The sequence below is a fragment of the Gymnoscopelus microlampas genome (assembly GCF_963454915.1).
Source record: "Gymnoscopelus microlampas genome assembly, chromosome: 10".
NCBI lineage: Eukaryota > Metazoa > Chordata > Actinopteri > Myctophiformes > Myctophidae > Gymnoscopelus > Gymnoscopelus microlampas.
Window position 1 is genome coordinate 48,356,114 of NC_139947.1, and position 27,901 is coordinate 48,384,014.

Below are 27,901 nucleotides of genomic sequence, written 5' to 3' on the forward strand. Positions count from 1 at the left end.
GGCTGGGAAGGGGGACGACGCTATCAAAAAGTAGGAAGGGGGTTTGTTTACTAGTTTTTTTTGTTTTGCAAGATTAAAGGAGAAAACAAGCCGTTTTCTTTAATTCCGACACTCTTCTATATTAGTTTGTTCCCCAACAAGAAGAGGTGAATTCAAGTGGTTTTGTCGTTGTTGCCACTGCATGTGGACACCATGCAGGGGAATCATACCATAGACCCCACTGGTCCGGAGGACGGTAACGTGATCCGCCTCTCGCGAAAAGAAGGGTCCGTTCCGCCAGCGTACTTTACTACACTTGATGACGAGGTGATGAACTTAGTTTGCAGAGACGACGAGACGGATTCCGAAGGGGACGATGAGGACGAACACGCGCACACGTTGCCGAGCGATGGTCGCGATGACGACGGTCACACACAGAGCGAACCTGAAAAGGTACCTGTTGTACCTGCTGCTGCTGAAAACGACGCCCAGGGGGTCCGTCCTCGTAGAGCCATAAAAAGGAAACACTTTGGCTCATTTGAAAGCAGTGCCAGTGACACAGGAGATGGTTCTGATGTCTCCGACGAATGGGACTCCCAGTCATTATGGGAGCCAAGCCCAACTAGAAGATCTCCTTCTCCATTTTCCAGTGGTAAGAAGACATGCATGTTTACCATGCAGTGCCTCTTGATGTTCAATGGGGGGGGGGGGGGGGTCTGTGCCTCGGTTCGCAACACACACAGACAGACAGACAGACAGACAGACAGACAGACAGACAGAGTAACAAAGTACATTTACTCAAGTACTGCACTTACTACATCTCAGAGGCAAGTATTGTACTTTTTATTCCACTACATTATTTGAAAACTTTTGCTACTTTGTAGATTTTGATTAGTAGTAGGCTATTAAACATTAATGCATGAACTACTTTTTCCACCACTGCACGTGCACACACACGCGCGCGCACACGCACACAGACGCTCATGGTAGCCCCAATCTGAACCTCTCCCTCGTTTAGCTCCGAGATGAGGTTCCACCTTTGTCAGTGCCGTTTGAGCAGGACATTTTCGAATATTTTCCACTTTACATGTTTCTTACCCCTTTCTGCACATCGTATCCAAAAAGTAAAGGTTTTCTGAAATGCTTTCAGATGTTTTAACTTCTAGCGCGCAATAAAATCTATCCAACGAGTTGAAAAAAAGCGTTTAAATAGCTTCTCTCCTCAGCCGGTTACATGTGTTTAAGACATACCAAGGTATATGTAAAGAAGGTAGGGTCATCTACGTCCATGGTTCTCAAAGTGGAGTCCGGGGATCCCCAGGGGTACTTGAGGGGGTTCCAGGGGGTACCCAGCTAAATGATGGACAGGAACCAAATGGACCCTTATGGGTCTGTAACTCTGAGAGTGTACAAATGGAACCATTTGTACACTCAGAGTTAAATTAACATTGATCTTTACAATATGAATTGGGGTCCCAGAGGTATAAATGCCATTAAATGGGGGTCCGTAGCCTAATGCATGTCAAACTGGGGGTCCTTGAAATTAAAATGGATTAGAATCACTGCTAGAGCCGTAAAAATCTTCTCATATGGGGGTCCCTGGCATATCTTTTGAAATGGGGGTCCGCGGGCTAATAAGTGTCAATTTGGGGGTCCTTGACATGAAAAAGTTTGAGAACCACTGATCTACGTCATTTTCGCTATCATGCAATTCCAGCCGGCAGATTCGTCGCACCATGGGAGCCAGACTGCAGCCGTGAGTTCAGTGGAATGCATTGGAGTTAATGAGAGCCCAGTGGATCAGCTCATGAACAAAATATATTTCTGAATGACTGAGACCTTTGTAAAGTAAATTGCTTCTGGAAAACAAAAGAAGACATATCACACATTGTTTTCTGCTGTGTTGCTTTTTGATCATGTGTCCACTGTATACGTTTATTGAGCTATCTAAAGAGCACAAAGTACGCGATACTTTTTTTTTAAATGTCCATTTGTTTTCATATATATTTAAAACATTTCCCACATTTATATATTAAATAAATGATGATCTCTATGATTCTGTCCATTTTGAATAGCTTGTATACATGATTATTGTGCAATTGACAGATTGTTGTTCTCAGTTAATAAGGTATGTTTATAAATGGCAGTGCGGCCACCCTACTCACTGTACCCTGTACATGTATGTTTAAAATAAAAGCATGAATATATTAATCTGTCTATTATTTTTAATAGCTTAGTATTGATGCACAATAACATGTATGTTTATGAAACACAATTGAATACATAATTATACAATATATGTCCACGGGGGTCCCCGTGGTGGCCGGGGGTCCACGGGGGTCCCCATGGTGGCCGGGGGTCCACGGGGGTCCCCGTGGCGGCCGGGGGTCCCCATGGTGGCCGGGGGTCCACCGGGGTCCCCATGGTGGCCGGGGGACATTTTATTTCACCAAACTCCTGTTCCAGTTTTGGCTCCCATGCGCGTCAATGGCATCTGCCATGCAAGCAATGGAGTCTGCCCGCCCCCTAGGCCGTCCATTCCTTCTTTTCTAATTTCCTTGAGACATACCCGGAAGTTGCACTTGCAGAGGCGACATTACCGAGTTGAATTGCATCTTCTAATGCATAATATTATGGAGAAGAAGAGAGAAGCTATTTAAACGTTTTTTTCAACTTGTTGGATAGATTTTATTGCGCTAGAAGTTAAAACATCTGAGAGCATTTCAGAAAACCTTTACTTTTTGGATACGATGTGCAGAAAGGGGTAAGAAACATGTAAAGTGGAAAATATTCGAAAATGTCCTGCTCAAACGGCACCGGGCCACGTAGGAGTCGGACCTCACCTCGGAGCTACATAGCGGAGGGAGAGGTTCTAAATGGGGGGCTACCGCTCATGGTAGCGTGGGGACATCCCCTCTCTGCCCCTTTGACTCCACTGACCATCCAAGCAACTTTCCATTCCTGGTTTTCCCACCAGGGGAACATCATGGACAATACTGATAAGATGAAATGATGTGTATCTATGCATGTGATGTATTTGATGATGACGATCTAACATATGTATTTACAGTAGATGCATAGTGCAAAAAAAAGTGATCATATCACACCCATTTTAGCATCCCTCCATTGGCTGCCAGTTAAATCCTACTCACTACATGTAAGGCCAGGCTATATCTCGGACACTAAGTGCCAGCATGTAATCTGAGATCCTCAAACAAAGCACTCCTGGACATTCCAAAGGGTCAGTTAAATACAAAAGGTTGCATGGCCTTTGCCTTCAGAGCCCCCCCTTTGGAATGCCGTTCGCCCTGGAGGCAAACAGCGTTTTCCAAGCGACTTGCAGGGGGGGGACGGGACGGGTGGGGAGAGAGCCCTGCAATGCACACTTATGAGAAGCAACAATTATAAAACCTGGCGAAACAGTTGCGTGCATTAGCGCAAGATGAGGATAAAGGAAACATTCAGTCTAAATGTCCAGTTTGCTAATTCACAACTACTACTACTTCTACTACTTTTGTATTTGAAACTTTCCATTTCTCTAAATATTATAAACTTTCACGACAGCCTAAGTACAAATATCATTTATGAAAAGGCTACTATATAGGCTACTGAAATGTTTTTTTTTTACTCTTGGTTTTCTAATGTAGGGGATTATCTGGCACATGTATCTGTTATGAAAGAGAAATTGTATAATGAGTGAAACGGCTATAGTCCTTGGGAAACCATAAACCTACGTAGGCCTACATCATCTAAATGAGTTGCCATATTTACATTTCCTTACAAATTACAATTTCCTTCTGGGATGCATAGTAGCTGAGACTCCAATCCAATGTATTTATAGAGCACATTTAAAACAACAGTGTTGACCAAAGTGCTTCACAAAAAGTGAACAAACAATAAAAACACAGTAATCACAATAACTCACAGTCATAATACAGCAATAAAAACAGAAATAAGCAGAAAGGGTTAAAATATAGCATAAAAAAGGGGGAAAACTCAAGCTTAAATTAAAACTCACTCCGGATTAAAAGCTTGAGAATAAAAAAGTGTTTTAAGACGTGTTTTAAAAACAGAAAGAGAGGGAGCCTGTTTGATGTAGAGGGGAAGTTGATTCCAGAGCTTCGGGGCAGCTACGGAGAATTTGGATCTAGGGACCACAAGTAGTAATGTATCTGCTGATCTCAATGATCGTGTGGGGACATAAGGTTTGAGAAGGTCAGAGATATATGATGGAGCTAACCCATGACGAGATTTAAAAACAAACAATAAAATCTTAGAAGTAATCCTAAAACGCACAGGGAGCCAATGGAGTGTGGAGAGAACGGGTAATGTGGTCATGCCTTCTAGTGCCTGTCAGAAGGCGCGCAGCAGCATTTTGCACCAGCTGTAATCTGTGGAGGCCACTCTGGCTAACCCCCAAATAAAGTGCATTGCAGTAGTCAAGGCGGGTGGTGATAAAAGCATGAATAACTTTTTCAAAATCAACTAACGATAAAAAAGGCTTAACCTTTGATAAAATCCTAAGTTGGAAGAAAGCTGATTTTAAAACAGAGTTTATTTGCTTGTCCATTAAAAAGTCGCTGTCCATTTTTACGCCTAAGTTGGTTACAGTGGGTTTCAGATAAGGTACCAGAGGGCCCAGGTCTAAATCGGAAGGATTTGTTGCAGCACTGGGTCTAAAGATAATAATTTCTGTTTTGTTTTCATTTAAGTTTAAAAATGTAAGGACATCCAGGCTTTAATATCAGCAAGACATTTTAGTAGCTGACTCACAGGGGTAGTGCTGTTTCGCTTTATGGGAAAGTATATTTGGGAGTCATCCGCATAAAAATGGTAGGACATGCCATGCTGTCTTAAAATTGATCCTAAGGGAAATAAATACAGTGCAAAAACTGACTCCACAAGATATTCATCTGGCCCCCCAGCCCCACCCGCCCCCCCTCGTCTGCAAGTCGCTAGGAAAGCGCCGTTTGCCCGCCTGGAGATCAGGCTCACTGAGTCTGTCCCCCAGTTTAAATCCCTCCTTAAAACCCACTTCTATAGGTTAGCTTTTAATGCCCTCTTCCTCTTGATTCTAGTCTATCTCTGCTGGTCTTGCACCGGTATGACAGTGGTGTACGTGTGAATTTCTGCATTGTTTGCTAAATGCCTAAATTGATTTGATGTACATAATATTTACAGTATTTTATATTTTACTGGGATTTCAGATGCGGAGTTGGATGAGGCAGACGCGGAGTTGGATGAGGCAGACACGCAGTCGGATGAGGCAGACGCGGAGTTGGATGAGGAACGGCCAACGACTCCTCCTACCTTACCATTTGTTGGCCGTGAAAGTGGTAAGAACCTTTTCTGCATGTCACATTTACCACAGGAATAAAACGGCTAAAAACCCACAGGGCAACTGCAACTGTCTTCTCTCATTCATTCTAAGTGTCATAAAGACAAGAACCACCAGCCTGAGACATGCTGGGGGTGAGAATAATTGATTAGATTTTGTGTACATCATATTTACCAAACTATTTGATATTTTACTGTGATTTCAGACACACAGCTGAGGGAGGACACACAGTCGAGGGAGGAACAGTCCACATCTTCTACATTACCATCTGATGGCCGTAAAGGAGGTAAGAACCTTTTCTGTTCATCACACTTACCACACAAATACAAAATGTATTTTATGGTAATTATGTATTTCTATAATTTACAGGTCGCCCTCCAGCTGCAGATCCTCCTAAGTGGTGTGAAATGAACTGGCAGCCAAAGGACATTCCGTTCACTGCAGCTCCGGGTCCTCGCAATGGTGCTGCTGACCTTCAATCTGATCAACCGGTTGACTTTCTGGAGCTATTCATTACTGATGAGCTGCTTCAGAATATAGTTGTTCAGACTAACCTGTATGCAGAGCAGTTCATTCGAACTCTTGAACAAGGGAGTGTGCCATATTCTAGAACTCGTTCATGGAAACCTGTCACAGTTGTAGAACTAAAAAACTTCCTAGGGCTGTTTTTTCTCACTGGTATCGTTCGTAAGCCTGCGATGGAGATGTTCTGGTCTACAGATGAAACATTAGCTACCCCCTTCTTCAACAAGACCATGTCTCGCAACAGATTTCAGAATATATGGAAGTTTCTTCACTTCAGTGATAATGAATCAATCGATGCTAATGACAGGCTGTACAAAGTCCGCCCAGTGTTAGACTACTTACTGTCCAAATTCCGTGAAATGTTTCAACCAGACAAAAACATTAGCATTGATGAAGGTATGCTTCTGTGGCGTGGGTGCCTAGCTTTCAGAGTGTACAATCCACAACAACCTATCAAATATGGCATCAAATCATACGTACTTTGTGACTCCGACACAGGGTACTGTTTCAATATAAAGCCCTACTGTGGAAAACATGCTACCGTAGGAGACACAGTTGTCTTTCTGCTCGATAAACTAGCAGGCCATGGCTATAGATTGTACATGGACAACTTCTACAATTCTGTATCAATGTGTACACTTCTAATTGGTCTGCAAACCCATGTCTGTGGTACCCTAAGAAAAAATAGAGGAGACCCACCAGCCATTAAAGAGGTTACAAAATCTGACCTGGGAATTGGGGAAAGAATTATGCGTCACAATGACACAGTGATGGTCTTGGCATGGCGGGACAAACGAAGAATAGTGAGAATGGTTTCAACACTCCACCAGAACGAGATGGAAGAAGTTCAGGTACAGCAGAAAGGCCACAGAGATAAAGTTCCACGACAGAAGCCAACTTGCATTGTTGCATACAATAAGTCAATGAATGGAGTTGATAGATTGGACCAAAACATAGCGTACTACCCCTGTGTCAGGAGGTCCACTAAGTGGACAAATAAATATGCAACCTATCTGTTTCAGATCTGTTTGTTCAATGCTTTTGTCATTTACAAGGCAAAGAACCCTGAGGGCAGCTGTAATTTGTTTGTCTCATTCATTCTAAGTGTCGTAACGTCATGGACCAGCTTGAGACCTACTAGGGCTAAGGAAGTAAGCAAGGGCTTACTCCGAGCAAATGCTTATCCACCTCCACCCAATATTAGGACACCAACCTACGACCCTCAGAGCAGGCTGAATTTCAACATTGCAGACCATGTACTTGTTAAGCTCCCGTCCTCCCACAAAAGAAAGTTCCCAATGAGGCGATGCAGGGTCTGCGCCCGAAAGGGGGGGCGGAGCGAGACGAGGCTCTATTGTAAAAGCTGCAGGATCCCCTTGCATCCTGGGGAATGTTACACACTGTACCACTCAAAGGTGAAATATGCTGAATAGTTTTATTGATAGTATGTTTTGTTTGTTGTCACTGTCACTCACTACGCCTTGACCTTGGTAAAACAGAATCCGTTCTTTTTGTGACCAAACATTCCCTCAGTAAGATAAATGTAAATGGCCCTCAAAATAGTCAAAGAGACTTTGCCCTCAATGCTCTCAATACCCGCATATCTGACTAAACGCCTCCAAAAAATTCGAGACACCCATAGCCACAATACTAGAGGGAGCGTAAACAACGATCTGGTAACCCCCCCCCCCCCACAGCACAAACATGGGTAAATTCTCCATCTGCAGCACTGCCGCCCAAGTGTGGAATGCCCTGACCCTATCCTCAAAAATTGTGGTTCGCTGGCTTCCTTCAATACAACCCTTACAATTCTAGCCTGATTATCAGCCTGAACACAAGCAAGTGCTTACTCCAAGCAAATGCTTATCCACCTCCACAAACTTATAGGGCACCAACCCACGACCCTCAGAGCAGGCTGAATTTCGACGTTGCAGCCCATGTACTTGTTAAGATCCCGCCCAGCGCCAAAAAGAAGTGCCCAATGAGGCGATGCAGGGTCTGCGCCCGAAAGGGGGGGGGGGGGGGTGGTGAGAGACGAGGCTCACATGTAAAAGCTGTAGGGTCCCCTTACATGCTGGGGAATGTGACACACTGTACCACTCGAGGGTGAAATATTTTTGAATACATTTATTGATTGTATGTTTTGTTTGTTTTTATTTCTTTAAAATAGCTAAAATTGCAGATCTACGAGCATCGTGTGGTTGTAGATTGGTTAGCTTTGCTATTTTTTCATGACACTGTTGTATGATGAAGTAGGGCATTCATTATTGAAATAAAGAAAGGTGAAATAATAACAGCGATACAGGTTTACACAGAAAGATCACAGGCATGCTGCTGGAGATCAACAACTCTGAGCTGCTGACTGAGGGTCCCCACCCCAGTTCAAATATGATTATTTTGGGGGGTCGCAGCCTGAAAAGGTTGAGAACCACTCGTCCATCACTCCTTTGGCGATATATCATACATTTCCACACTAATGGCTTTGTTTTTTAGAGTTGTTTTACACATTGTCTAAAGATATTGATTGATTGAATACTTTATTACAGTTTGCAAACGGTACACCAAGTACAATTACGCAAGCCATGCTAAAAGGATTACACAAAAAGGGTAAAATGTCATTCTTGTTGGTTGTGGTGGTGTCAGGTTGTTTCCATTGTGGTATTCAATACAAGTTGGTGGCAGAAAAGTAGAATGCATTCATCCTCATGTTTGGGCTGAATTTTGGGCGTACAACATCAGCAAAGTAGTTTGACAGATACATGTGTACATGAGCGCTAATCCCTGAGTATCTTGAAGACGAGGCTTATCGCAAGTTGCTGTGCTGTACTCTGTACTCTAAGCCAGTGGTTTTCAACCCTTTTCGCGTCAAGGACCCCCAAATTGACACATATTAGCCCACAGACCCCCATTTGAAAAGATATGCCAGGGACTCAACCATTTAGGTTTATTTGGGGTCCCAATCTACACTGTATCACCATCATCAGTGTTCATGTAACTCTGAGAGTGTACAAATTTGTACACTCTCAGAGTTACAGACATATAAGGGTTAATTTGGTTCCTAACTATTAATTTGGCTGGGGACCCCCTGGAACCCCCTCAAGGACCACTGGTGGTCCCTGGACCACTGGTTGAAAAACCCTGCTCTAAGCCATCCCAGCCTAGTAAAGTGAGCAGTGCTGGAAAGTAACGAAGTACATTGATTGATCGATTGATTCAATGTTTTATTAGGCAAAAGAATGTAAAACAACACAGTTACATTTATAATACTTTAGCTCACAATGTGCCACGCGATGTGACGCGTTGTGAGCTTGTAGATCAAGATTTTAAAAAAACTTAAAATGACAGATTATTTCCGGTCTTAATGGGTTAATAAAGTATTCAATCAATCAAAAGTAGATTGGCTACCCTTTTTTTTTTACATCCCCTTTTTCTCTAAATGTAGTCGTCATGCCAATAAATTCCTCCCTCTGCTTGCCTCTGCTGTTGTATCCTACTGGCTCATCTGCCAGTGAGGAGCCCTCACCAGGAGGACGTAGAGCCTCAGTCCTACTCCTCCCATTCAACATTCCCAGCATAGACACCATTGACAATAATTCTCCAATCCAGATGATAAAGTCCTTATCACATGTTTAGTCCACCAAGGGGCCATTCTAGGCCCCTTCCATTTTTCCCTGTACACAACCCTTATGATTAAAACTGGCATCACATGTATGAATGCTGAGGTTCAGGTAGCCTACTTTAACAAAACATAACATAACTACACATTGTTCCATCTAGCCGTCAAATCCAGTGCGATGCAGGGACCAAACCAGACGAGCCTCATAATGTGTTCAAAACGGTTGTTAGGCCAAGTACTGCTAAAGAGATGCTTTTTTCCCCTGCAGTATGGTGTTGTAATTTTATGCCAGTGGCCCCCAAACGGTGTGCCAAGACACACAGTTGTGTTCATAACTATAAAAAGTTATGAATTATTTGATATAATTAATTATTTGATATAATGATTTGATTTTAACCACTTTCAACCATGGGAATGTCATTATATACATTTTATTTATATTGTTCTCGCCAATTTCCCAAAATAGCCAATAGACGATCTGCAATGTCATAACAAGGCATCTCATTGCAACATGCCTTGAGATTTTAAGAATTCTTAAAATTTGCTGCTAGATCAGTACTTATTGCCGCCAGCTAATTTCCTGATGCAGAGGCAAATTCTATACCCTAAAATATATTATTATAAATGTTATTATTATTATTAGTACTGTTCTCTGCTACATGATTAGACATGTTATTAGTACTGTTCTCTGCTACATGATTAGACATGGTAACTGTGAACACTTTGTTTGTTGCAGCCCCCGACTCGATCGTTCTACAACCACAATGCTGTCAGCACCATCCGTACCCCCCCACCCCCCCGCTGGACCACTGCACAGCCCCCGAGACCCCAGGGTAAATACAGTGTGTGGGTAAATACCAGTGGTGTAAAGTAACTAAGTACTGTACTTAAGTACAATTTTGAGGTTATTATTTTTTACTTAACTGGAGTATTTCCAATTTTCCGTACTTTTACTTCTACTGTACTACATCTCAGAGGCAAATATTGTACTTTTATGCCACTACAATTATTGGAAAACTTAAGTTAGTAGTTACTTTGCAGATATACATTATTATTATAAAACATACATTAACCACTTTAGCCTTATTTTATACCTAGGCTATTTGAAAATAGCCGATCTACAAGCTCACAATGTGTCACATGGTGGCACGTTGTGAGCTTGTAGATCTGCTATTTTCAAACGTTTTAATACTTTTACTTTTGGTACTTTAAGTATATTTTGATGCCAATAGTTCTGTACTGTTACTCAAATAACATTTTGAACACAGGCCCTTTACTTGTAACAGTATTATTATATTGTGGTATACTGTGTGTGTGTGTGTGTGTGTGTGTGTGTGTGTGTGTGTGTGTGTGTGTGTGTGTGTGTGTGTGTGTGTGTGTGTGTGTGTGTGTGTGTGTGTGTGTGTGTGTGTGTGTGTTATCTAAAAAACAAACAATCGCACCCGTTGTAACTGCCAGCGTTAATGTAGTAGGGATCTAAGATGTACTGGGTGCTTTTGGTGCACATGTGCCTCGTTGCCACGCTAAGATTGGCTTTTAAACAAGCCTTGACAACCAAGGTGGACTGGGGGTCCCCAATGTGGAGTGGACCTATACAGCCACCAGACTAGCCCACCTGCTCCACATGTTGAATAATGACGATGTCACGGTTCGAGAAATGGCCAGGGCTTCTCTCCTTTTAGATCTACGGAGGAGGAAAGTCCCCCTGGCCACTGCAGACCAGAACAACTTCCTGGGCTTCAGGAGGAAAGAGTCTGGGAAACTGGACTCACAGGACAAGGGTTTTGGGGCCTGGTCTGATTGGCCAGACCTCAATGACCTCTGCAACCGGTCTGGAGTTCAGCCGAAATGGACAAAACACAACACTCACACTGTCCCTGTCTCTGATGAACTGGTCACAGACCCTTGTGTAGCTGTGGAGGCCACCATCACCACGCAACAGGGAGAAACCAACAAACTGACCAGAGAGTCTGCGAGGAGAGTCCTGCTAAATGCAAGTCAGGCTGATATCAGGCAGCACTGGTGTGGGCTTAGAATGCAGGGGAAACTTGCATGTCTAGAATTTGCTGACCATTCAGTTTCACACTCAGTTTTTAAGAACACTGCTGTTGGTGAGGATGTGTTAAAATTTACCATCAAAGCGAGACTGCAAGTACTACCCACTAAATACAATCTGTCTACCTGGTACCCTCACACTCACAATCCATTCTGTCTGAACCATCAAGATTCACAACATCTAGAATCTATTGCACACATAACAAATGGATGCCATGCATACAAACAGCTGTACATAGCCCGCCATGATCGCATCGTTGATATTGTGTCCGACGCAGTCCGAAACATCATGCCTGCTAGTTCAGTGTTGTATAAGCATAGGCGAGTATTACCAGAGTGGTTTGGGTCTACCTGTGATATCTTTGCTCTCATCCCCAATACACCTGACATTGTTTTTGTTGACACCAGCCATAAGGAGGTGCTGATGCTAGAGGTAGGCTGTGTCTTTGACCTGTACATGGACCAGGCATTCCAAGATAAGTATGTGAAATACCAACCACTACTTGAAATCATCACTGGCCTTGGCTACAACTGTAGGTATAGTGTGATGTGTGTGTGTGTGTGTGTGTGTCTGCCTCACACATTCTGAATGTCTGCTATAGCACAACAGAATAGTTGATCTCATAACAAAGGACATATCTAAACATTTTACACCATCAGTGAGAATTTACAAACATTCCTGTGTCAAACCTTCCGTGTTTCAACTCTGTACTGAAAATCCTGAAATCTTCTGCTAATACACCAGATGTTGTTGTTGTCAATGAAGGCTCCAGATCAGTTTCCATTCTTGAAGTGGCCTGCACCTTTGACTCTAGCTTAGAGGAAGCTTTTATGACCAAAGTCAATAAATACCAGCCACTCCTCCATACCATCACAGAGCTAGGCTATAGGTGCAATCTACTTGTTTATCTTTGGCAGCCTATAGGACATGTACATAGGTTGGTTGTAAGAGGCTTCCAACAACTTGGGATGCCAAAAAAGCAGCTAAACGGCTTGCAAAATTCTGTGGAATCTCTTCTACTATCGGCAGCCGCCAAATATGGCGAAGGCGCTGTTATTTGTACCCCTGAAGGGTGTGTTGGGGTATTTGTCCAAGATTTACTGACTGTCCATTTTTTACAGCACCTTGTAATTTCTTTGGATATTCAAAAATAGCAGATACACAAGCTCATAGTGCGGCACTCGGTGCCACGTTTTGAGCTTGTAGATCTGCCATTTCTTTTTTATAGTGAAAATACAGTAAGTGCAAATCTTTGAATATATATTTTTAAAGGAAACATTTGTAACTCAAATCTTTGCTTCTGGGGCATTCTACAAATGTCTTCTAAATCCTAACAGTTTTCTGAAACACTTATGTTGCTTCAATATCAGTGATTCTCAAACCTTTTCATGTCAAGGAGCCCCAACATGATATGTATTTGGCTGCGGACCCCCATCTCAAAATATTTTGTTCCAGGGACCCCCAAACGTTTATTTTAAAAAAACATATGTATTCAAATATTTGCACATTTTTTTCAAAAATACATCTACAAGATCTACAATATTGTGTATCATTCTGCTATTTTTGAATAGCCAAAGTACCGCCAAATTACCACAATGGAAACAACCTGACACCACCACAACCAACAAGAATGACATTTTACCCTTTTTGTGTAATCCTTTTAGCATGGCTTGCGTAATTGTACTTTGTGTACCGTTTGCAAACTGTAATAAAGTATTCATTCAATCAATCAATCAATCAATCTCTCAATGTGTAAAACATCTCTAAAAAACAAAGCCAATAGTGTGGAAATGTATGATATATCGCCAAAGGAGTGATGGACGAGTGGTTCTCAACCTTTATTCAGGCTGCGACCCCCCAAAATAATCATATTTGAAATGTTTCTTTTAATAGTATAGTTTGATTATTTGTTATGCAGTGCAGTAATGGTCTTTTCCTTGTCTTTGATTTTGTTTGGGGGGAGGTATTAAAGTGGTCTTTAAAGTCCTTAAAATTGTCACTTCACTGTCATCTGGGGACCCCACCCCCCAAAAAACAATCATGTGGGGACCCCCTGGGGGACCACTGTCATATAGACAATGACAAGCATTGATGACTAAAATGCTACATCATCATCTTGCCTTAGCATGGAGGGACTCTGGGGACTCCACCGTGTGTAGCAGCTCAGAGTTGTTGATCTCCAGCAGCATGCCTGTGATCTTTCCAGCCAACACTAGCTGAACGGCTTGGATCAGCGGATACAAGCGCTCACCTACAGGACACAGCGTTATGTCACTGTTTGGGCAGAAAACCTGTATCTCTGTTATTATGTCACCTTTTTTTTTATTTCAATAATGAATGGCCCACTTCATCATACAACAGTGTCATGAAAAAGTAGCAAAGCTAACCAATCTACAACCACACGATGCTCGTAGATCTGCAATTTTAGCTATTTTAAAGAAATAAAAACAAACAAAACATACAATCAACAAATGTATTCAAAAATATTTCACCCTCGAGTGGTACAGTGTGTCACATTCCCCAGCATGTAAGGGGACCATACAGCTTTTACAATAGAGCCTCGTCTCGCTCCGCCCACCCTTTCGGGAACAGACCCTGCAAACCCTACTTGGGTACTTCTTTTTGCCACTGGGCGGGAGCTTAACAAGTACATGGGCTGCAACGTCGAAATTCAGCCTGCTCTGAGGGTCGTGGGTTGGTGCCCTATAATATTGTGGAGGTGGATAAGCATTTCCTTGGAGTAAGCACTTGCTTGCTTCCTTACCCCCAGTAGGTCTCAAGCTGGTCCATGACTTTACTACACTTAGAATGAATGAGGCAAACAAATTACAGCTGCCCTCTGGGTTCTTTGCCTTGTAAATGACAAAAGCATTGAACAAACTGATCTGAAACAGATAGGTTACATATTTCTTTGTCCACTTAGCTGACTTCCTGACACAGGGGTAGTACGCTATGTTTTGGTCCAATCTATCAACTCCATTCATTGACTTATTGTATGCAACAATGCAAGTTGGCTTCTGTCGTGGAACTTTATCTCTGTGGCCTTTCTGCTGTACCTGAACTTCTTCCATCTCGTTCTGGTGGAGTGTTGTAACCATTCTCACTATTCTTCGTTTGTCCCGCCATGCCAAGACCATCGCCGTGTCATTGTGACGCATAATTCTTTCCCCAATTCCCAGGTCAGATTTTGTAACCTCTCTAATGGCTGGTGGGTCTCCTCTATTTTTTCTTAGGGTACCACAGACATGGGTTTGCAGACCAATTAGAAGTGAACACATTGATACAGAATTGTAGAAGTTGTCCATGTACAATCTATAGCCATGGCCTGCTAGTTTATCGAGCAGAAAGACAACCGTTTCTCCTACAGTAGCATGTTTTCCACAGTAGGGCTTTATATTGAAACAGTACCCTGTGCCAGAGTCACAAAGTATGTATGATTTGATGCCATATTTGATAGGTTTTTGTGGATTGTACACTCTGAAAGATAGGCACCCACGCCACAGAAGCATACCTTCATCAATGCTAATGTTTTTGTCTGGTTGAAACATTTCACGGAATTTGGACAGTAAGTAGTCTAACACTGGGCGGACTTTGTACAGCCTGTCATTAGCATCGATTGATTCATTATCACTGAAGTGAAGAAACTTCCATATATTCTGAAACCTGTTGCGAGCCATGGTCTTGTTGAAGAAGGGGGTAGCTAATGTTTCATCTGTAGACCAGAACATCTCCATCTCAGGCTTACGAACGATACCAGTGAGAAAAAACAGCCCTAGGAAGTTTTTTAGTTCTACAAGTGTGACAGGTTTCCATGAACGAGTTCTAGAATATGGCACACTCCCTTGTTCAACAGTTCGAATGAACTGCTCTGCATACAGGTTAGTCTGAACAACTATATTCTGAAGCAGCTCATCAGTAATGAATAGCTCCAGAAAGTCAACCGGTTGATCAGATTGAAGATCAGCAGCACCATTGCGAGGACCCGGAGCTGCAGTGAACGGAATGTCCTTTGGCTGCCAGTTCATTTCACACCACTTAGGGCGACCTGTAAATTATAGAAATACATAATTACCATAAAATATTTTTTTTACATTTTTTTTTATTCGTGTGGTAAGTGTGATGAGCAGAAAGGGTTCTTACCTCCTTTATGGCCATCAGATGGTAATGCAGAAGATGTGGACTGTTCCTCCCTTGACTGTGTGGGCTGTTCCTCCCTCAACTGTGTGGGCTGTTCCTCCCTCAACTGTGTGTCTGAAATCACAGTAAAATATCAAATAGTTTGGTAAATATGATGTACACAAAATCTAATCAATTATTCTCACCCCCAGCATGTCTCAGGCTGGTGGAGTGAATGAGAGAAGACAATAACAGTTGCCCTGTGGGGTTTTTGCTATGTTTTATTCCTGTGGTAAATGTGACATGCAGAAAAGGTTCTTACCACTTTCACTGCCAACAAATGGTAAGGTAGGAGGAGTCGTTGGCCGTTCCTCATCCAACTCCGCATCTGAAATCCCAGTAAAATATAAAATACTGTAAATATTATGTACATCAAATCAATTTAGGCATTTAGCAAACACTCTTATCCAGAGCGACTTACAATATACACACACATCAAATGCAGAGATAGCCTTATTATTAAAACAATAAAACTTTATTTATATAGCACCTCTCAAAACTGGATTACAAAGTGCTTTACAAAGGAAACAACAAAACAAAACAAAAGAAAGATTAAAAACAATGCAGAAAACAATGCAGAGATGCACACCACTGTCATACCGGTGCAAGACCAGCAGAGATAGACTACAATCAAGAGGAAGAGGGCAGTAAAAGCTAACCTATAGAAGTGGGTTTTAAGGAGGGATTTAAACTGGGGGACAGACTCAGTGAGCCTGATCTCCAGGGGGCGAACGGCGCTTTCCTAGCGACTTGCAGGCGATGGGAGGGCGGGTGGGGCTGGGAGGCCAGAGGAATATCTTGTGGAGTCTCAGCTACTATGCATCCCAGAAGGAAATTACAATGTGTAAGGAAGTGTAAATATGGCAACTCATTTAGATGTAAGCCTACGTAGGTTTATGGTTTCCCAAGGACTATAGCCGTTTCACTCATTATTATACAATTTCTCTTTCATAACAGATACATGTGCCAGATAATCCCCTAACAGAAGAGTCAATGGGGCTGAGAGGGGATGTACACACACACACACACACACACACACACACACACACACACACACACACACACACACACACACACACACACACACACACACACACACACACACACACAGTAGTGTGAAAAAGTAGTTTTGTAATAGCCTACTAATCAAAATCTACAAAGTAACAAAAGTTTTCAAATAATGTAGTGGAATAAAAAGTACAATACTTGCCTCTGAGATGTAGTAAGTGCAGTACTTGAGTAAATGTACTTAGTTACTCTGTCTGTCTGTCTGTCTGTCTGTCTGTGTGTGTTGCCGGTCTGTGTGTGTGTGTGTGTGTGTGTGTGTTGCGAGCCGAGGCACAGACCCCCCCCCCCCCCCCCCCCCCCATTGAACATCAAGAGGCACCGCATGGTAAACATGTATGTCTTCTTACCACTGGAAAATGGAGAAGGAGATCTTCTAGTTGGGCTTGGCTCCCATAATGACTGGGAGTCCCATTCGTCGGAGACATCAGAACCATCTCCTGTGTCACTGGCACTGCTTTCAAATGAGCCAAAGTGTTTCCTTTTTATGGCTCTACGAGGACGGACCCCCTGGGCGTCGTTTTCAGCAGCAGCAGGTACAACAGGTACCTTTTCAGGTTCGCTCTGTGTGTGACCGTCATGGCGACCATCGCTCGGCAACGTGTGCGCGTGTTCGTCCTCATCGTCCCCTTCGGAATCCGTCTCATCGTCTCTGCAAACTAAGTTCATCACCTCGTCATCAAGTGTAGTAAAGTACGCTGGCGGAACGGACCCTTCTTTTCGCGAGAGGCGGATCACGTTACCGTCGTCCGGACCAGTGGGGTCTATGGTAGAATTCCCCTGCATGATGTCCACATCCAGTGGCAACAACGACAAAATCACTTGAATTCACCTCTTCTTGTCTTGCAAAACGAGTAAACAAACCCCCTTCCTACTTTTTGAATGCGTCGTCCCCCTTCCCAGCCTATCTGCGTTCTGCGAAGAGAACAGGGAAGAGTAGAGCCTGCCTTTTTGAGCGCAAAGGGAATAATAATGGATTGTATTGGTTGTTTCAACTGTGGGCGGGCTTGCTCCTGATTGGTTACTGCCCTGTCAATCTTTTCCCCTGTGTTTACTTCAAAAATAAACAGTTCCCCACTTCCTTGTCTTTAACTCTTTTGCAGGTCACAGATCACTTAGGATCTTGTATTTTTTCTTACTTTCAATTAGTTAATTAAAAAATACATATAATAAATACATAATTAATTGTAATAAATGTAAAAAAAATAAACAGGATGCACATAAACGTGTCTGCGGAAACACTGGGCTTTCAACATGTTTTATATAACATAATGGCGTAAAGATTATTGTGTTTTTAAAAATCACATTTCTATGTCCTCCCACCTAATTACGGCATCTCTTACCTTACCCAGTTTGTACAACAGACAACAAACCCTCTCATTATGAAGAGAAGCCATATCAATTGATACAATTTATAGAAATATTCATATTCATATTATTCCTTATCTATTAGGCCATGGGCAATGTTACTCAGCTATTTTCACAATGTTTGCCTCTTTCTTATTATTTGACAATTTGACCAATGTTTGACCAGCTTTTATAGTAGTAGTCTTATTATTTTGATTTTAGTGACATTGAGTACCATGAGGTGCATGCATAGTCAGAATGACACTGGATGGATGAGTGCTCCAGCTAGGGTCCTCAGTGCGTTCTTAATAAAATGTTACAGATCTTACATGAATAATTGAGTAAAAAAATGTGGTTAATCTTAATTGCGCTAATAATAAGTCTAATTTTCTCATAAATATCTTCTCCAGGGAATGTCATATTTTGAGCTAGACTCTTTGAGTCCAGTTGCTGCTATGAAATGCCCTAAAACTCAAGGTGACTTTGACTACCTATCTCAACCAAGTTTGGATTTATCTCAACCAAGTTTAAAGTCTCTGCATTTAGATTTTCACACCATATTGAAATGAACTGAATCCAATGGCTTCCTCGAAAGTTGAACAAACTACTGTATGTTTTGTAAAATGGTCAAGCGAGACCGATAGCACACAAATTTCAGGCAAAACATTGGCATTCTGTGGTCTAGAACTCTTCCAAATTCCCCCCAAAATCTGGCATCGGTCAGACTCTAGTCAGCAGGCTTCACACGCTAGACCCCCGGTATGGTCCTTTAATGAGAGGGAGGGTGGCATTATGTGCAGCCAGCCACATCTTTACTCTTAATCATCATGGTGCCAGTGCATATTTCTCTCCAAGCATTATATAAATAATACTCATGGTGTTCCACAAGTGTGTACACCAGCTGGGTGGAAATAGTAGCTGACCACTGACCTGGGCGGGGGGGGGGGGGGGGGGGGGGGGGCTGTATAAAGTGTGGGTGGATGGACCAGGGGTCTTCCATAATTGCTAACAAGAAGTAAATGATGTCAAACACCATTTTTGTTCTCCTTAGGTCTGTTGTCTTAAACACAAATAATGTATCCAGAAATAAGCACAGAGTGAGCTTAAGCGCACAACGCCTAACCACTAACCCTAACACTGTGAGCTTGTAGATCTATTTTCAAATGGCCAACGTATAGGCATATATAGGTCTAAAGTGGTTAATGTATTGAAGTATATGTTCCATAGTGTAAGGGCCGAAACACAAGCTTTCCTGGAGGTTTAAGGATGAGAATCTAGTCAATATTTTGAAGTCAGAGCATATTTTATTCAGCCCGACTGGCTAACTGACATTATCTGATCAGTAGCGCACCCATTCACATGTAACACAACATTATTCTATACACTGTTTACCTCAGTTAAAATACAAAAATGAGTCAACAAAGACAGCAGTTACTTTAAGACTGAATATTTTCTCCAAATGACGTTTCTCTTTGTTAGCCACACAAGTCATAGTTAAGACTTTAATCTTTCTAACTGCACACTGCAGACTTAAGACAGAAGAATAATCAAAGGGTATATATTTTAGCTGTTTACTCAGTCACCTTCACCTGGCCTTCTAACCATTCACTACACATTTACTGTCTGTGGCTCAAGCCCATAAAGGAACAATGGCTATTTTAATCAGTTCAAATTAAGACAAAAGCCTGGCAGGCTGGCACTGAGGCTCAAGACAAGACAGAGGGTGTCGACGCCTGAGTACTGGAGTTTTACATCTCAAAACAGAGGAACCAAAGGCTGAGGTGTTTGGGAATGCAAAGTTGATTGTCCTAGCCTGCATGAACAGATGGAGAAACCCCCAACCAATGTTTTAATTCATCAGTGTGTCTTTACTTCAAGCAAGTTCTTCTTTCTCCTATCCTTACTTATATGAAAATACCATTTCATGTCTGAAACGATACTTCAGTATGTTTTACAAAGTAACTTTTCAAATTATTGTAGTGGAGTGAAAAAGTACAATATTATTAGCCTCTGAGATGTGGAGTCGAAGGAAAAGTATTGAAAGTATTGAAAACTTAAGTAGGCATACTCATGTAGGCCTACTTAGTTACTTTCCACCACATGGATATCTCAGCAGAGGCATGTGTGGCACACGGCAGAGACATTCAAACTTGATTGATTGATGTACTTTATTTAGTAAGACATGAGAACAACAGTACATGGAAGTACAAATTCACAATACAAGGTCTACTAAACTGGAAGACTCATAAAAGCACAGAGCTTGTTTCAAATGAGTTCCCCATGCACACAAATCATGATGACATATAAGAGACAGACAGATATACACAACTACTATAGAATGTCATACAATCAGTTTACAGGTTACTGGTATGAAGAGTGAGAAATATGTACAAAATGAGAAGGAGAGAGGGGGGGGGGGTAGGGGGGTAGGTTAGGTTAGGACTTAGACAGGGGCCATTTTCCAATTGCGGCCTCCTGAAGGTGTATCTTTAGGGCTGTTTTGAAAGAGAGTAGGGTTTTACACTCCTTTACTCCTTTTGGTAGGGCGTTCCACATTTTTGATGAATAGCATGAGAACGAGTTACTTCCCTTTGTTGAGCCAAAAAAGGGTTGGACAAGGTTTGTGGAGCTGCCTCTGGTATTGTGATCGTGGACATCATTAACATTTTGGAAGTATTTTGACAAATACAGGGGGATTCCAATGTTGTGATATATCTTGAAGACCAGGCCCATAGCAAGTTGCTGTACTCTGTCCGCAACCCTAAGCCATCCAATCCTATCAAAATGATCAGGGGTTAGATGGATTTTGTAGTTGAGGCCAAGAAGTAGCCTTACAAGTTTGTTTTGGGATGTTTGGAGCCTTGTTTTTAAGGCCTTGGTGGTGTTGTGATACCATGAAGTACATGCATAATCGTAATGACCTTGTATGAGGGCCACTGGTGTCTTGGGATTCATTGATTGATTGATTGATTGATTGAATGCTTTTAACAGTTTGCAACTAGAAAAGCAGTTCCTGCAGAAACTGCCTGGGCTCGCTGAAAACACCCACAAATATGATGTAGGCCTATATCATCATATCTTGCACTCCCCCTGCTGGCAGAGGCTAACATTGCCCATGGCCTAACCGAGAAGGCATAATATGAATATGATTATTTATTTATATTATTATGTTCTATAAATTGTATCAATTGATATGGCTTCTCTTCATAGTGGGAGAGTTTGTTGTCTGTTGTACAAACTGGGTAATAGAAAGTAAGAGATTATGAGGGGGGACTTAAAAATGTGATTTTTTAAAACACAATAATCAATAGGCTACATTATATTAAACAAATGTTGAAAGCCCAGTGTTACCCCAGACACGTTTATGTGCATATCCCGTTTGTTTTATTGTATTACAATTAATTATTTATTTATAAAAACATAATTTAATTCATTTAATTTATTAATCAATTGAAAGTAAGATCTACAAGATCACAATGCGTCGCTATGTGACCTGCAAAAGAGTATTAAAGACAAGTTAGTTAGCTTAGTTTAGTTTATTTGTTTCGGTCATGGTTTAGAAAAACAAACAGTTGAACATATACAACATATTTTCAAGATCATTTTGACCGAAAGGGTTTGGACTGAAGCCGAAGCTTATTATGCCCACCTTATTAACGTTCAAATTAAATTAATTGTCACAAAAGAAAAGGAAACAAAAAAAACGAAACAGAACGAAGAGAAACATTTGGCTTTGCATCAATTAGGCTACACAGAAAAAAACAAAACAAAACAAATAAGTCCGTAAATACAATCTACTAATTGTAAAGTGTATTTTAACTCGTATTTATAATAATAATGCATCACTATTACTATTTAATAATAATAGTAATAATATGTAATAAATTACCCTATGACATGATATATATATGTTAATATGTGATGAATTTGCATAAAGACAAAACCATTATAAAGCAAATACAAAACAAATACCTTCACTACCACGTTTTATATATATGAAGTGGTAGTTTCATATATATAAATATGTTCATTGTGTGGAACTCTTATTTTGAAGTAGACGCCGAGTAAAAGATTGACAGGGGCAGTAACCAATCAGGGGCAAGTCCGCCCACAGTTTAAACCAATACACTCTGTTATTATTCCTTTTGCGGAGAAGAGAGGAAAAGGGGATTGTCCACTCGTTTTTTTTTGTTTTGCAAGAGAAAAGGAGATAGCAAGCCGTTTTCTTACGGCTTGCTATTTTCGTTTGGACAAGAAGAGGAGAATTCAAGTGGTTTTTCGCCACTGCACGTGGACATCATGCAGCAAACGAATTATACCGTAGTGGGAAACACGTTACACTTTAGTACCCAGACCGTACCCGCTGACCCAGACTACTATGCGCTGATAAAAAAAGAAGAAGAAGAAGAAGAGCTGATGCAGTTGAAACTGTTGCAAGTGGTCAGCCTGTCGAGAAACGTAAAAGAAGAAGAAGTAGAACAAGAGTTGACGCAGGTTGGTGTTCGCAGAGACGTCGCGACGGGACCCGAAGTGGACGACGAGGATGAAGACAAACCCCTCTCACTCACACACACGTTACCGAGCGACGGCAGCCATGTCGGTCACACACAGAGCGAGAGCGGACCTGCTGAGAAGAGACGACGCAGAGGCGACGCTACCCCTCCACCACGCCACTGGACAGAACCCGTGGTGCCAGACGACGATGAGGGCCGACAAAGCACACTCGCATCACCGCGCGACGGCAGCCACGATGTCGGTCATACACAGACACGGAGGAGCAGACCCGAAAAGGCACATAATGGGAACGACGCCCGGGACGCCCGTCGCAAAGCCAGGAAAGGGAAGCCGGTCAAGCGCCCTGCCCGGTGCCCGACACCGACACATTGTCCGAGCCGGGTCCGTCGCAAAGCCAGGAAAGGGACCCCGGTCAAGCGCCCCCCTAACCGTTCTGGCTCGGTTGAATCCGAATCGGGTGACACAGGAGATACTACTACTACGGATTTCTTTGGAGCTTCTTCGGATTTTGTAGAACGGCCCGCTTCGCCAGTGTACTATACACTGGATGAGATGATGCACTTTAGTCAGTTAAGTGTTCGCGGAGACGACGATACGGGATCTGAACTGGAGGAAGACACACAACAACAACACCCCCCCGCACACCCACAAACATTACTGAGCGATGGTCACACACAGAGCGGACCTGCTGCTGAAAACGACGCCGAGAGGGTCCGTCGTGGAGACAGAAAAAGGAAATCACTGCTTTCACTTGAATACAGTGCCAGTGAGTCAGGAGATAGTTCGGATGCCTCCGACGCCTCCGACGAATGGGACTTCCATTCATCGTGGGAGCCAAGCCCGAGGAGAAGATCTCCTTCTCCATTTTCCAGTGGTAAGAAGACATACATTTTTTTTACCATGCGGTTCAATGGAGAGAACCTAGTCTCGCGTAGCTAGCCAGACAACTATTCCACAATCTCAGAATGCTAACATTTGAAATTTGTGGGAGGCAACAGTCTGGCCACGCGAGACTAGAGAGAGACACACACACACACACACACACACACACACACACACACACACACACACACACACACACACACACACACACACACACACACACACACACACACACACACACACACACACACACACACACACACACATAAATAATTTGATGACTGGCAGCGTTTCCGGTCTCCAACCGGAACCGCTGCACATCAAATTATTGGCTTAGGAATGCAACAAAAACAGAACAATATTCATGAATTCAAGTCTTCATGGGGTGACTAATCGATTGAAAAAGTCATTATGGGGGTGAACTATCCCTTTTCAGGAGGGCTTTAAACTGGGGGACAGACTCATTGAGCCTGATCTCCAGGGGCAGGGCATTCCATGTGGCCTTTTGTGTGTAACTAACCCTTTGGAATGTCCAGGATTGCTTTGTTTGAGAATCTCAGGTTACATGCTGGGGGGGAGTAGGTCCGAGATATAGGCTGGGGCAAGACCTAGCCTGGCCTTACTGTAGTGAGTATGATTTTAAAACTGATCCTAAACTCCACTGGCAGCCAATGGAGGGATGCTAAAGTGGGTGTGATATGATCAAACGTCCTTGTACCCGTTAAAAGCCGGGGAGTGCCCGCTGGCCTAGCGGTCCAGGCGCATACCACATAGTCTGGTAATCCAGTCTTACAGCGAGTCGCGGGTTCGACTCCCGATGCCGACGGCCTTTGCTGTGTGTCATCCCCCCATCTCTCTCCCCATTTCCTGTCAGCCTACTTTCCTCTCAAATAAAGACAGAAAAAGCCCCCCCCCCAAAAAATATATATATACAAAAAACATTCTGAACCAATTGAAGACTGGATGGATTTTTTTGAGAGACCGGTGTACAGAGAATTACAGTAGTCTAGGCGTGAGAAGATGAAGGCATGAACAACTTTTGTGAGATTGGAGATGGTCAGGAATGATTTTAATTTTTGATATATTTCTGAGGTGATAGAATGTGGATTGATGGATATATGATGACGATGTAGCCTATGTATTTACTATGCCAGTAGATGCATAGTAGGCTAACTATCTCTGCATTTGATGTATGTGCGTATTGTAAGTCGCTCTGGATAAAAGTGTTTGCTAAATTCCTAAATTGATTTGATGTACATAACATTTACTGTATTTGATATTTTACTGTGATTCAGACGAGGATGAGGATGAGACAGACGCGGTTGAGGAGGAGGCACGGCCAACGACTCCTCCTGCCTCACCATTTGTTGGTCCTGAAAATGGTAAGGACCTTTTTTTGAATGTCACATTTACCACAGGAATTAAAAAATAGCTAAAAACCCACAGTGCAACTGTAACTGTCTTCTCTCATTCTAAGTGTCATAAAGTCATGAACCACCAGCCTGAGACATGCTGGGGGTGAAAATAATTGATTTGATTTTGTGTACATCATATTTACCAAACTATTTGATATTTGACTGTGATTTCAGACACACAGTTGAGGGAGGAACAGCCCACACAGTCGAGGGAGGAACAGCCCACACAGTCGAGGGAGGAACAGCCCACACAGTCGGGGGAGGAACAGCCCACACAGTCGAGGGAGGAACAGCCCACACAGTCGAGGGAAGAACAGCCCACATCTTCTACATTACCACCTGATGGCCGTAAAGGAGGTAAGAACCTTTTCTGCTCATCACACTTACCACACGAATAAAAACATATATTATATGGTAATTACGTATTTCTATAATTTACAGTTCGCCCTCCAGCTGCAGATCGTCCTAAGTGGTATGAAATGAACTGGCAGCCAAAGGACATTCCGTTCACTGCAGATCCGGGTCCTCGCAATGGTGCTGCTGACCTTCAATCTGATCAACCAGTTGACTTTCTGGAGCTATTCATTACTGATGAGCTGCTCCAGAATATAGTTGTTCAGACTAACCTGTATGCAGAGCAGTTCATTCATTCAATTGTTGAACAAGGGACTCTAGGGCCATTTTCTAGAGCTCGTGCATGGAAACCTGTCACAGTTATAGAACTAAAAAACTTCCTAGGGCTGTTTTTTCTCACTGGTGTCATTCGTAAGCCTGAGATAGGGATGTTCTGGTCTACAGATGAACCATTAGCTACCCCCTTCTTCAACAAGACCATGTCTCGCAACAGGTTTCAACTTATATGGAGGTTTCTTCACTTCAATGATAATGAATCAATCAGTGCTACTGACAGGCTGTACAAAGTCCGCCCAGTGATGGACTACTTACTCTCCAAATTCGGTGAAATGTTTCAACCAGACAAAAACATTAGCATTGATGAAGGTATGCTTCTGTGGCGTGGGCGCCTAGCTTTCAGAGTGTACAATCCACAAAAACCTATCAAATATGGCATCAAATCATACATACTTTGTGACTCTGGCACAGGGTACTGTTTCAATATGAAGCCCTACTGTGGACAACATGCTACCCTAGGAGACACAGTTGTCTTTCTGCTCGATAAACTAGCAGGCCATGGCTATAGATTGTACATGGACAACTTCTACAATTCTGTACCAATGTGTACACTTCTAATTGGTCTGAAAACCCATGTCGTTGGTACCCTAAGAAAAAATAGAGGAGAACCACCAGCCATTAGAGAGGTTACAACATCTGACCTGGAAATTGGGGAAAGAATTATGCGTCACAATGACACAGTGATGGTCTTGGCATGGCGGGACAGACAAATAGTGAGAATGGTTACAACACTCCACAAGAACGAGATGGAAGAAGTAGTCCCGGTAGGGCGGAAAGGCCACAAAAATAGAGTTCCACGACAGAAGCCAACTTGCATTATTGCATACAATAAGTCAATGAATGGAGTTGATAGATTGGACCAAAACATAGCGTACTACCCCTGTGTCAGGAAGTCAGCTAAGTGGACCAAGAAATTTGTAACCTATCTGTTTCAGATCTGTTTGTTCAATGCGTTTGTCATTTACAAGGCAAAGAACCCAAAGGGCAGCTGTAAATTTTTTTCCTTATTCATTCAAAGTGTCGTAAAGTCATGGACCAGCTTGAGACCTGCTCGGGCTGAGGAAGTAAGCGAAGTAAGCGAAGTAAGCGGAGAACGCGAATTATTACTCCAAGTGAATGCTAATCCACTTATATACGGGCATAGGGCACCAGCCAAGGACCCTAAGAGCAGACTGAATGCCAACGTTGCAGCCCATGTACTTGTTAAGCTCCCGCCCAGCGCCAAAAAGAAGTACACAAGTAGGGGTTGCAGGGTTTGTATCCGAAAGGGGATGCGGAGGGAGACGAGGCTCTATTGTAAAAGCTGTAGGGTCCCCTTACATGCTGGGGAATGTTACACACTGTACCACTCAAAGGTGAAATATGCTGCATAATTTTATCGATTGAATGTTTTTTTTTTTTTTTGGAGTAGATTGGTTAGCGTTGCTACTTTTTCATGACACTGTTGTACGGACAAAGGGCATTCATTATTGAAATAAAAAAGGTGAAATAATAACAGAGATACAGGTTTTCTGCCCAACAGTGACTTAACGCTGTGTCCTGTAGGTGAGCGCTTGTATCCGCTGATCCAAGCCGTTCAGCCAGCGTTGGCTGGAAAGATCACAGGCATGCTGCTGGAGATCAACAACTCTGAGCTGTTGCACATGCTGGAGTCCCCAGAGTCCCTTCATGCTAAGGCAAGATGATGATGTAGCATTTTAGTCATCAATGCTTGTCATTGTCCATCACTCCTTTGGCGACACATCATACATTTCCACACTGATGGCTTTATTTTTTAGAGATGTTTTACACATCGTCTAAAGAGATTGATTGATTGAATACTTTATTACAGTTTGCAAACGGTAGCCTACAGCAAGTACAATTACGCAAGCCATGCTAAAAGGATTACACAAAAAGGGGAAAAAGTCATTCTTGTTGGTTGTGGTGGTGTCAGGTTGTTTCCATTGTGGTATTCAATACATTTTGGTGGCAGAAAAGTAGAATGCATTCATCCTCATGTTTGTGCTGAATTTTGTGGGTACAACATCAGCAAAGTAGTTTGACAGATACATGTATATACTGTATGAGCGCTGATGCCCGAGTATCTTGAAGATGAGGCCCATCGCAAGTTGCTGTGCTGTACGCTGTACCTTGAGCCATCCCAGCCTAGTAAAGTGAGCAGAGGTGGAAAGTAACTAAGTACATGTACTCAAGGACTGTACTTTTTTTAAAGTTTTTTTACTTAACTGGAGTATTTCCAATTTCCAGTACTTTTCTCAATAAAACCCATCAAAGAAACCAAAGACTCTTATTGACCA

At 42.5% G+C, this 27,901-nt stretch overlaps 3 protein-coding genes and 1 long non-coding RNA gene across 10 annotated transcripts in view; 2 read left to right on the forward strand and 2 right to left on the reverse strand.

The window, feature by feature from the left end:
* LOC311054423 (piggyBac transposable element-derived protein 4-like) lies at window positions 1-8,154 on the forward strand. The gene is made up of 5 exons (XM_084070386.1): window positions 1-62; window positions 126-631; window positions 5,187-5,315; window positions 5,523-5,603; window positions 5,687-8,154. Exons 2-5 carry the CDS (start codon window positions 193-195, stop codon window positions 7,273-7,275), a joined length of 2,238 nt encoding a protein of 745 aa, XP_083926512.1. The 5' UTR covers window positions 1-62; window positions 126-192; the 3' UTR covers window positions 7,276-8,154.
* Window positions 8,014-27,861, reverse strand: LOC311054424. Its single transcript, XR_014601723.1, has 2 exons — window positions 27,047-27,861; window positions 8,014-8,079 (listed from the first exon to the last, which is right to left on the reverse strand). It is a non-coding gene; the product is annotated as an uncharacterized lncRNA (long non-coding RNA).
* Window positions 13,974-17,608, reverse strand: LOC311053206 (piggyBac transposable element-derived protein 4-like). Its single transcript, XM_084068663.1, has 4 exons — window positions 17,106-17,608; window positions 15,953-16,018; window positions 15,655-15,765; window positions 13,974-15,559 (listed from the first exon to the last, which is right to left on the reverse strand). Exons 1-4 carry the CDS (start codon window positions 17,539-17,541, stop codon window positions 13,992-13,994), a joined length of 2,181 nt encoding a protein of 726 aa, XP_083924789.1. The 5' UTR covers window positions 17,542-17,608; the 3' UTR covers window positions 13,974-13,991.
* LOC311054421 (piggyBac transposable element-derived protein 4-like) overlaps window positions 22,337-27,901 on the forward strand; it is a 19,643-nt gene continuing 14,078 nt past the window's right edge. For 2 of the 7 annotated variants that reach the window (XM_084070383.1, XM_084070384.1), the window contains exons 1-2: window positions 22,337-23,491; window positions 24,795-24,881. In XM_084070383.1, the coding sequence (XP_083926509.1) occupies window positions 22,402-23,491; window positions 24,795-24,881 (1,177 nt within the window). In that variant the 5' untranslated portion in view covers window positions 22,337-22,401. Of the gene's footprint in view, window positions 23,492-24,794; window positions 24,882-25,088; window positions 25,272-25,355; window positions 27,048-27,901 lie in introns of those variants that run through there. The other 5 variants (XM_084070381.1, XM_084070382.1, XM_084070378.1 and 2 more) reach the window with 5 other exon arrangements.